General features: G+C 35.4%; 1 protein-coding gene across 1 annotated transcript; it reads right to left on the reverse strand.

Moving 5' to 3' along the window:
* Positions 1 to 5,863: 5,863 nt before the first annotated feature.
* On the reverse strand, positions 5,864 to 7,775 carry LOC18439152 (senescence-specific cysteine protease SAG39). The gene is made up of 2 exons (XM_006849322.4): positions 6,793 to 7,775; positions 5,864 to 6,716 (listed from the first exon to the last, which is right to left on the reverse strand). Exons 1-2 carry the CDS (start codon positions 7,376 to 7,378, stop codon positions 6,136 to 6,138), a joined length of 1,167 nt encoding a protein of 388 aa, XP_006849385.2. The 5' UTR covers positions 7,379 to 7,775; the 3' UTR covers positions 5,864 to 6,135.
* Between the last annotated feature and the right edge of the window lie 4,275 nt (positions 7,776 to 12,050).

Below are 12,050 nucleotides of genomic sequence, written 5' to 3' on the forward strand. Positions count from 1 at the left end.
TTTTTAAGCCTTGAATTTTATAATTAAAGATGAAAATATATTTTAAGGCTATCACAAAGATTTTCAGTACTGAAACCACATATCTCGACTCTATTTGAAGGTGGGATTTGATTGTTTAGAGCCTCAGCTCTATAAAAACCACACCCTTTAAATTAAAATATTTCTTTCCCGCACGAGCATATGGTGCATTTGCTCCCTCAGCACAACAACTTTGTTGTGCTCTGAGACCACTTGTTGTGCGCCGAAGCTCTAAACCCAACCAGTTGATTTTTGGCAAATAAAATGTGATAAATAAATCATAAAGCATATAACACAAGAATACAAAGATTTACGTGGTTCACCTCAGAAGGGCTACATCATCCATAGATACGGCAAACAGAAATCCAATGAAAGTTACATCAAAGATTTTGGAACAAACCTCGACAAAAATCCAAGTCGAGCAAACCCTATTAAACCACTCTCCATTCCTTCTCTTTACTTTTGGCAATCATTTTCGACAACACATGATAGAGACGCGAGAGCAACGAGAAACTTACTTTATCTCTAACTAAAAGGGAAACAACCCAAAATCTATAAGGGAACCACTTCTCTATAAGAAACAAACAAGCCGCTCAATCTTTGGGCGTCTAAAAGAGGAACCATCACAGTGTTTCTGTCCAAATGAAGCTTTCTTCTCTCTAATAGAAAATCACATCTTATGCATGACTCTAGCTCTCTCTCTCTCTCTCTCTAGAAGAACCACGATTCCCATATGATGACTCGAATAAGGCACAGAAAAAATATCTGCACTTGCATTCCATATATATAAGATTAGTAGTCCACATAAATAAGAAACTCCCTATTGAGATTACATATATCTCAAAAGACCAAGAGATATATCCATTCAAGAGCCTTAATCTTTTTGGATTTCTATTTCTTTTAGCAAACTTATCAATATCAATCTCAATCCCACATAATATAGGAATATCAAAATCCTAGATCAATCTTAATTAATTCCACAAAATATGAGATTTCCTTATGTGGGTGATTTTGGATAGCACCAAATCTAACAATCTCCACCTTGATATCAAAATCACCTACTCATCATGTCAACATCTACTGGATAGCTTCACAAATTATTCAAACCAATTAAATTTTTTTCATCATTATTGCTGAAAAAAAAGTGTTTCCATCAAATTTTTTTCATCATTCTTACTAAAAAAAACCTTGCATTAAAAAATTTTTTAGCTGCCCAATCTTTTTGGCTGGAATAGCTTCTCAACTCCACCGCCTACGTACGCATAGAAGGTTGATACCGGCTAAGACTACCCAATTATTGTACTCATAAAGAGTATAGTACCATGCAGCATCACCTCCACATGTTACACCCTTCAAACCATCTCTTGAGCTAAACTTAAAAGCCTTCTATCACATACCTTTTATTTCATGGAGCCTAGTTGCTCTGATACCATTGTTAGCAAATATTGATGAAGCATGTATAAAATCAAACCCGAGATCAGATAAGGGGTGCCGTGAGGTTGGTGATTATAGAGCCCAGATTTTCTATCCCTTCGCCTTTCAGAAAGATGTACACATTTTCTTTTAACTTCCTATTTTATAGGGAGAAGAAGGGGCAACCGTTGTAGTTCTCCAACGGGTATTTAAGAAACAAAGGAATTCCCTAATCTCCAATGGGAGTCAGAGAAAACGAGGGGTTACGTCCATATGACCGTTGGATATATTTGATTCCCACAAATGTAGGCTAAGACACGTATGGCCGCATAGCCATACGTGTCAACAGTTCATCACATGGTCACAATTGTCTGGTCATGGTTCAATTTTAACATTTTTTTACTCATCATAATGATCTCAAATTTTGTAGATGTGTTCGTCTTAGTGAGATGCACATGAATAAAATATAAAACAAATATCGAAAGATAAAAATTATGTAAAATACCCCTATAAAGTTCAGTGGTAATTTTATCATTTTATTTTATGAATATTATTTTTTTAATATTTTATTTTTCTGCGACTTGGTTATATATACACACGCTCCAAATTTTAGATAAATCCGATTAGTACAATAATTATAACAATTCAAATACTACCGGATAAATGTGATCAGGTGATGAACTTTAGACGATGATGAGGTGCTGGTGAAGTACTATAGAGCTTCACATATAGGCATTTTGTAAATACTTTATATATATATATATATATATATATATATAGGGCAATGATTTCATGCAACCAATGTCTAGTAATATGATGCAACAACCGTAAAATACCATCTTATAACCATTTGTTTGATCCAAAATTTGATATATACACTCTTTTCATTCTAATGAACAATCAAAAAAAAATAAAAAATTGAAAACACAACCTTAAAGGTATATTTTTAGCCCAATTATCATAGGCCATTCATTTTGGTGAGATGCTTAGATCTAGGTTTTAGAAGGACTTTTTTCATTTCCAATTTTTTTGGATAGCTTTATTGTGAATAATGTTATAACAGAAAAAAATGATTTTGAGTTTATAAAGGATAAAATATTGAAATTCACAAAATGAGTGGTCTAGATTCAATTTTGTAGGGGACTCATTTTGACCATATCTAGGGTTTAAATTGAACATTGTTTTTCGGAGGATTGATGATTGAGATGAAGAGTGTGTGTGTGCAAAATTTGAGGTCATACAAATACCACAAATATGGTTTTCTAGAAGTGTCGTTACATTATACTATGATACAACTGTTGCATTGGATCATTGCTTATATATATATATATATATATATATATATATATATATATATATATATATATATATATATATATATATTCAAAGAGGATCTTCTCCCATCTAGAGGAGATATTTGTTTATTTAGTATCGGGCCTTCTGTAGTGGTCATATCAATTTTACTACGTCATTTGGTAATTCCTTTCGGTTATCGTCTTGTTCTTGACGATCTAAATATAGGTGTTTCTCTATGGATCGCAATTTTCAGTATTTCTCCAATTGGACTTCTTATGTCAGGATATGTATCATATAATAAATATTCTTTTTCAGGTGGTCTACGAGCCTCTGCTCAATCTTTTAATTATGAAATACGGTTAACTCCATGTGTGTTATCAATATCTCTACGTCTGATTTGATTCATTAGATCATTAACTTTTGTGTCTTTTCATGTGTGTTATCAATATCTCTACGTCTGATTCGCTTCATTAGATCAATAACTTTTGTGTCTTTCTTTATATATATATACATGAGAAATGATCCTATAGGACCCTGGCCCACCCATGTGTGTAGGACCCCAAAGGATCACCATTAAATTTGGCACAGATCTATAAAAATGTCAAGTCCCACACCCATGTGATAAATTTTCTAGAGATCACTATTAAATTTGGCATGGATGTTTAATAGTGATCCTTTGGGGCCCTACACACATTGGTGGGGGAGGGTCCTATAGGATTATTACTCTATATACATATAGAGTTTGTCTAGAGTTAACAACCCCTCAAAATACTCAAGTTCAAGTTAGAAGGGGTTGTGATGGGTGTATTTATCAAAACAATCATTATTTTTTATTAAAAAATTATTTAAATAGGTAACTTTACTATTAAGCAATGGTAAATTTGAAATTTTCATAAAAGTACAATGGCATTTTGGAAGTTAGTGTCCTGAAACATTATTTGTAGAGTGCTCTTGTCTTTTAGTTAAAATTTCAATTTTACCTCTTAAGGAGATGACAAAAGTATCATTTGCCTTGTAGTAATATTTAAAAAATTTCCCCATAAAAGTAACTTTTTTAAAAAAATAGACTACATAATTAATAAATCCACCATTCACAACTCTCTCTATCTTGAACCTTTGTAATTTAAAAGGTTGTGAAGTTTAGAATATCCCATACATATATATATATATATATATATATATATATATATATATATATATATATATATATATATATATATATATATATATTTTTATTTTTATTTTATTTTTAAAGGTACTCATACATATGAGTATTCTTTCCATGTACTAAACTTTTTTGGACACTCATATACCTTTGTTTTGTGTACAAAAGTTTTTGAGTGGAGGTATTTTTCGTCATTTGTAGGGGTATGATAGATATTTTTTTAAAAAAGTAGTGGTACTTATTAGTTGTTAAGAAATAAACATTGCTCCATGTATTTGGATGTCACGATGATGTCATCATCTATTATAGTTAGTAAATACTATTATTTTTATAATAAATTTTTAGTTTTTTTGTTGAATAATTACCTAAAATACCCCTAAACTAAAAGTTATTATATTATGGGGTAAGGGTATTAAACACCCATAAATATTGAGTACATTAAGTAATACTAACATGTATGAGCATCCTAACATAACCCAATATAGGTTGGGTTGGCCCGTGCCCGACCAAACGAGTCAAATATTCAGATGCAAAACAAGACCGGTGTTGGTTCGATGTATCGGTTCAGTAGGTTGACCCGACACACCCCAACCCCCACCTAATGTCTAGAGTTCGAATTTGATCGTTCGACTTACCTATAACAAAGAAGAAGAGAAATAAATAGATAAATTTGCACAGAGATTAGCGAAAAAATGCGGAGTTACCCTTGGTCCAGGTTTTGAGTCATATTATGTTGATGTCCTTTTTTTTTATTAGCATTCGAGCCAACAAAAACACGAAAGAAATTGATCCATTTGGGTGATTCAAGTGTCCAATATTCGAACCACTGAACCATGGGCTTAGGTGATTTAAAAGTCCAACTTCGGATCACCCAAAACACAAAAAGATGGTATTTGGGTTTTGGTTAAAACGTGGCTGTCGTACCATTCAACACTTGGTTTTTTTTTTTCTTGGTATGCTTTAGGCGGTTTGAGAGTGATTTTTTTTTTTTAAGGTTTTAGGCAGTTTGAAAGTGATATTTTTGAACCACGCAAACACGTTAGTTTTTTTAATTCTAGTAACTATTGAACAACTAAATACAACAAAAAAATTTTAGCACTTTGGATATTTTGAAAGTTACACATTCGAAACTTGAGGTAAAATGTGAGCAGTAAATAAACTAAAAAACAAGAGAGGACCACAATATAATATGGCTCAGAATTCGGACCAAGGGGTAACACCACATCTTTTCCCTAGTCTATATGTAATTTTCTCAAAGGAAACACTTATTTGGGTATGGTACTTGTGCATGCATGGCGACTGCTCACAAGCATATAAAAATAAAAGAAAATAAAGAACACATGAAAACAAGACCGCGTATATAAAATCATTTACTTCCGATTTAAGTAGATCTCAATCACCCTGGCCATAAGATGTGAAATAGAGTGGCTAGGGATGAGTACTTTCTATGGACAATGTTTGAGAAAATTGTCTTGAATTTTTCACACAATCATAGGCACATCCCCATCCGCTCGATTTTAGATTTGAAAACTAAAGGTGACTGTAACATCCTTTTACCAAAACTAAATGGTTCTATCATACATTTTCCGATGAAAAGGTTATTTACTGTTTACCGGAAACGTAAAATGCATCCAGTAATCAGAGATGTCATCAAGTCGTACAAAATGTGTAGATAAATTGTCCTTTTGGAAGGTTAATAACTTAATGGCGCACGACATGCAAATCATGAACAGAGAGATAATGTCTCGGGAGTACTTTGGATTATGCCAAAGGCAATGAGAAGCTCGAGATAATGTCTCGGGAGTACTTTGGATTATGCCAAAGGCAATGAGAAGCTCAGAAAATTCACCCATGAGTGATGCAAAGTTAAAAGAAACAGGAGCAGTTGACACTACAAATCCACAATGGTAATTGCCCTCGTAATGGGAAATTGAAAAAACAGAGAAATAAGTGGAATTACTGAACAACTTCTGAGAAACGTTTTAAACTCAATTTCGATTAATCATTAGTGAAGCTGAATTGATTCACAGTAAAACAACCACCTCTACACTTTTATGACAAAAGCAACTTAAAAAGATAATCTTTATTCGTAATGCGCCTAAACACTTTAAAGTACTCAGCAACAACTAACTTATGAAAGACCCAACTGAAATGTAAGAAGAACAAAGCAGAATACAAATCATCGATACTGAAAAGGAACTAGGATCCCAAGTATAGCCCCAACAAAAGAGAGAAGGTATAGACTATGCCACAGGGTAGGACGCCATGTTTGCGATGCCACATAGGTTGACGCCGCGCTGCATCTTCATGTAACCTTTATCACCCCATGTTTGGCCCCAGGAGTTCTTGATTAGCCAGTAGTCGGTCCCGTCTTCAGTCGTTCCATAGCCGATAGCCGTGACAGCATGACTCATTTCGGTGCCACAATCTCCTGTGAATACCCCCTCAGAATAGTGCTTAAATTCGAAGCCACTACCATCAACACCGACGGATACTGGCTGGTTGGCAACGGCACGAAGCAATGAGTCCTCATCACCAGAAGGAATGTTTTGGTAACCGGTAATTGTGGACGTTTTAGAGGATGATTTTTGGGCATCGCATGCGCCGTCCATTGCCTGGTATGGGTAGTCGGCCTCACTGGCGAGGCCACCATTGTTTATGATGAACTGAAATGCCTCGTCCATCAAGCCGCCTTGACAACCTCGGCTGGTGCCACCAGTGACGCAGTCGACCAATTCTTGCTCAGACAAAGACACCGAGTTTCCAGTCTTGATCTTTGTTATGCTCTCGACTGCTGCCACAGCCGAAAATGCCCAACAACATCCTGTGAACAAAGATATTAAATAGTCATTTATGCCAAATAATGTCTGCAGAAAGTAAGAAAGTTTGAGAAACAGTACCACAATCTTGTTGGTCCTTGATCGGAGTTACCACGCCTTTCTCCCTCCAATCCATGGTATCATATTCCGGTGCCGGTGCCGGTGCCAGTGCCAGTGCCGACACATTGGCATACATGAAAGGCCCCACCGGGGCCTTCTTAGGAGGAGCAACATCTCCCCTCAAGCCCATGTACTGCTTCCGGAATTCATCGAGACTCAAGTCAGCAAACTTGTTGAGGCTCAGCTTGTAGGATCGCTTCTCTGCGTTGACAGACTCTATGAACCTGAGGTTTTCCTTGAAGACATTGAAGCGTTTCTCCTTCTCTTCGATGCTTTCGTATTCGACCCCATGGTTTGCCATCCATTGGTCGAACCTTACGGACATGGTGGCTTCCTCTAGCTGGCGGGGTGCCACCAAGGGGAGCCAATGTCCTACAAAGAACATGGCCGCAAACAGCACAGTTGAGAGCGAAATTGCAAGCCGTGCCATGTTAACTAAAGCTATGAGAGACAGAGAGAGATTGATTGTAGTGAGTATACGTTGGAGGATTGTGGGGATTGGAGTGCAAGTATATATAGCGCGGCTTGAGACACTGCCCCGTCCCATGCGCTTGAAATTTGAATAATTGGCTTGAGACACTGTCCCGTCCCATACGCTTGAAATTTGAATAATCGACCCGTGCCTCCCGCTGAAAAGCGACACAAGAATCACAATCGGTTTGTTTTGTGGGTTCGTTCTCCACCCTTTTTTTGTGCCATTGATGCTTCAAGATTCATCGTGTTCAAACTAGCTTGCCCTGGGCTTGTGAACGCGGTTACCGCTTCGCAGCTATGGCTATTGGCGGTCGCGCTGTGATGGCAATTGGGTCAGGTTGATTCGCCGACCCAACTGGTCGACTTGAACTGGTTTCAGGTGTTGGACACTTTTGGTCAGGTCCGCATAGGAGTTTAACGGGTTGGATCCGGGGATTCAACAACCTTTGAGATATAATTTATATCTAACATTTTGTATCAAAATTCGTCTTTGAGATATATTTTGTAGGGAGACCGCACAAGAATAGTGTTAGTCGGCCGGCCGACTCACTAAACACTTTTTTAAATATAAATATAATTCATACATGTAATATTAGTTCTATAGAATAAAATATTTACAATAAAATTTTTGTTTTTATATATCTAGCTGCACTCGACCCAACGCAGGCCAGTCGGTCGGATCCATGTCGGGGTTAACTTGGAACCGATCTGATCCATTTACACCCAAAAATGCCTTTTCAATTCCTATGTTCCTATAACCAAAAGAAAAAAACTCCTTGGACATTTTTCCAGTCATGGTTATTACATAAAATTAGCCAGGAAAAATAAAAACATATGTTAATTTAAACTATAAAGTCTTTCACTAAGGAGATCACAATCACTTTTAGGCTTTTAGCTTATAAAACAAAAAATCAAGTGATTTGCACGATGTTTTTCTTTTAGGATAATTTACTAGAATATTCACTTAAATTTTTAGCACAATCATGGGCACATCACTAGCATTATGAATTCAGATCTAACAGCTAGAGATGATGGATATCCTTGTTCAACAAAAATTGTCTTGTTGTATACTTTCATGTAAATTAGTGATTAGAGGACAAAAATGTAGAACATATTGGATGATATCAAGCCCTAGATAATAAAGTCTATTGGAAAAATGAAACCCACCATGGAACGATAACTTGACCTGCAACCCATAAAAACAAATTATTTTTTTCAAATCCATTTTTCACTTCTTTTTTAATTTTATTTAGCTTGTTTTTCATGGAATTTTCATATATTTTTTTTTTTTAAAAAAAAAAGAGGACTTTACATCCTTTTTTTGTTAGACGAGGACCTTCCCAGTTAGGGCCGGTTAATTGGACCGGTTCCTGGTTACTCGGACCAATGTTCGCAAAATCGAACCAGAACGACAACCCCGCAATGGGCCTGGAAGCGGTTTAACCAGCCTAATCGGTAAACCGGCCGATTCAACCGCTCTAATTGAGCAAGTCTCGAGAGGTCAAAGAAGTGCTGAAAAAAAATACCAAAAAAATCTACTAAAATATGAAAAGCATATAAATAATGGTTAAACCAAAACACATTCAAATGAAGTTGAAAATTAATGAAAAGAATAGATTTTAACCCATTTTAAATTTTCTATTGCCTATTTTTAAAATTTTCTAAAAAAGATGGGGAAAATATAAAAGTGAGTATTAATGACCAAAACAATTTTTAACCTTTACCGTAATGTAAAGAATATTTAAAAATGCATTACAAATCAAATTTTTTAACTTTTAGAATTTATATACATGTTTTTTGAAAAAAAATTTTAATACCAGTTAGCGAACAATGACTCGGACATGGTTCTGGTTCGCGGTGTCTAACACTGTCCGCAACAGTAATGGGCTTGGCAATGGGAAATCAAACAACTTCCGAGAAGGAGAGAAAATGCAAAAAGAGTGAGTGCCAAAAAGTTAGAAGAGAGTCCAAAAAGTTTCTCAAAAGTTGTCCAATTTGTTAGTTTATCTTCGGGACTCTCCGCACCGTCTCCTACGTTTAGCGATGAACTTCTTTCTCCACTTTTTTTGTGACAGAAGCTTCATAGTTCATATTGGGAGGACCTTAATTCACATTTAGAGGACTTCTTCCATTGTTGCTTTGCCCGTTGTTTGCGGTCGGGGTCTGTCACTTATTTATGTTAAAAGATTTCTTTCCCGCGGGCATTTGCTCCCTCAGTACAACTCTAATAGGGAATAATTTTTTTGGGCTAACCCGTAAACGAACTATTCAAACCATTCTAACCGGGATAAAAAAAGAGTTGAGAAATATAAAAAAATATATTAAAATATGAAAAACATATAAAGAATGATTAAAACAAAACACATTCAAATGAAATTGATAATTATTGAAAAAAATGGATTTTAACGAATCGATTTGTGTCTAGGGGTATTTTTAAAATTTTTTGAAAATGATAGGAAAATATAAAAGATGATACTAATGACCAAAAAAAATTTTAATCTTTACTATAATGTAAATAATATTAAAAAGGGCAACCAAATTCCTTATTTTTGAGAATTTATATACATTTTTTTGAATTTTTTTTTTTTAAATACTGGTTGATCACCAAAACCACTCAAAATCAGACCCGGCCAGTTCCGATCTAACCAGGTGGGTAGCAGTTAGATCGTTCAGTTTTTCCAACAGTGAACCGGCTAGACAAACCTAACTTAAAAAAAAAAAATCAAAAAAATTTAGATATATATATTTTTAATTGTTCTAATAGGCTTTTTAGTTATTTCTATTGCTTTGGAAAATATTGGGAAGTATTTCAGCCATAAATACTCATTTCTATATTTTTTTCATCTTTATAAATTATTTCTAAAGTGATTTAGATATGGACAGTAAAATTTTCGGTAAGATACAGAATGACAAACAGAAATTACAAAAGAAGGTCGATCAACCTATATCTTTTTACTTTTCTAAAACTGCTCCTCTCTGTCAACTCGAATTTTGATTTTTCTTTTTGGGTTTTTGATAGTAGGGTAGTGCCTCAAGCTTTAAGGGGCTGCACTTCTAATGAAAAAATTAAATAAAATTAAAATAATAATAATCAAAACTCTGATTGATCAAGGGACAATTTTGAAAAAAATAGAAAAAATATAGGTTGACCTACCTTCTCCGTAATTCCTGCCTATCATTTCATATTTTACGTAAAATTTTAATGTCCATACATAATCACTCATATTTCTATAATAACCCTAGGCATGAATAATTTTTCAATTTTTTTTTTTCACTACTTTTTTAATTTCATTGGTACGTATTTTATTTAGTTATACTTTAAACTAATTTTTCATATTTTTTTTATATTTTTTAAATTAGTTTTTACTCTTTTTAACCCGGCTAGGACCTGCCCAGTTAGGGCTGGATACCGGGATCGCTTCCAGGCTACTTGGACAGGCCATGCCCGAGTTTTGCTCTGGTTCGTGGTTTCTAACACTGGCAACAACTGTAATGCCCTCACAATGGGAAATCGAACAAAACTTCACTGAATGAGAATTCGAGAACGACAGGCTTTCTTTGCATCCTTTCCGCATAGAAGTTATATTCCTCCCTTTTATCCAATCGTCCATTCTGAATGGAGGGCTAAGATTTTCCCAATCACAATGTCACGTCTCTACACTATTTTATTCTTAAGTTTTTTCTATAAATTATTTTGACACTATATTTTGGACGTTCATTCCTCTATTAAATGTAAAAAGTGATTGCCGCAGCTGAAACATATGAGACGGTGCGGAGACTCCCCAACACACTCACAAATTGCAAAACTGCCCAGTTAGGGCCATTAGTTAGACCGGTTCCTGGTTACTCGGACCTGGCGCATGCCCGGGTTATGGTTCGTGGTATCTAACACTGTCCTCAACAATAACGGCCTTCTCAGTGGGAAATCAAACAACTTCCGAGAAAGAGAGACCAAGGAAAAACGAGTGCCAAAGAGTCAGGGGAGAGTCCAAAAAGTTTCTCAAAAGTTGTCCCATTATTTATCTTCGGGAGTCTCCGCAACGTTTTGTACGTTTCGGCCACACAACAATCGCAATCACTTCTTTACATTTTTTTTTTTTTTTGTTAATACATTTTACATCTCTAATAATGTTTAGCAATGGACTTCTTTCTCCACTTTTTAGTCATTGAAACTTCATAGTTCATATTGGGAGGACCTTAGTTCGGATTTGGAGGTCCTTGTTTCATTGTTGCTTTTTGCGTCCTTTGCGGAGGGGGTCTGTCATTTATTTATGTTAAAAGGTTTCTTTTCACTCGGGAGCATATGGTGCATTTGCTCCCTCAGCACAACTCTAGCATGGAAATTTTTTTTTTTGGGCTCTAAATTTTAAAAATGTAACATCTAGAACTTAGTGAACATTCTCAAAATTTTGAATTATCTATGTGCCTTTAAAAAGATATCCAGAGATCGACCATGAATCGTCCAATTTTTTATGCCAATATCAAGATGTTCAGGAACTGAAAATAATCATCTAGAGATACCTAGATGGATCCCAATTAATTTTTTTTAAGAAATCCACCCAACTCACTATTTTTCCTCGAGCTATTTCTTGTAAAGTATGTTTAGCGTTAGAGGTACAAGGGCGCTTGATGGTGCACGTTGCATGCTCACATCGGCACATGAGGCATCCCTCACCCAAGTATGTTTGTGGGTCTGGCTCGAGGCTTGAAATCTTGTTGTAAGTGTAACAAGTATGTGAAATCCA

This window comes from Amborella trichopoda, chromosome 1 (assembly GCF_054954075.1).
Source record: "Amborella trichopoda isolate Santa Cruz 75 chromosome 1, AtrichopodaSantaCruz75HAP2 v2.0, whole genome shotgun sequence".
NCBI classification, from domain to species: domain Eukaryota; kingdom Viridiplantae; phylum Streptophyta; class Magnoliopsida; order Amborellales; family Amborellaceae; genus Amborella; species Amborella trichopoda.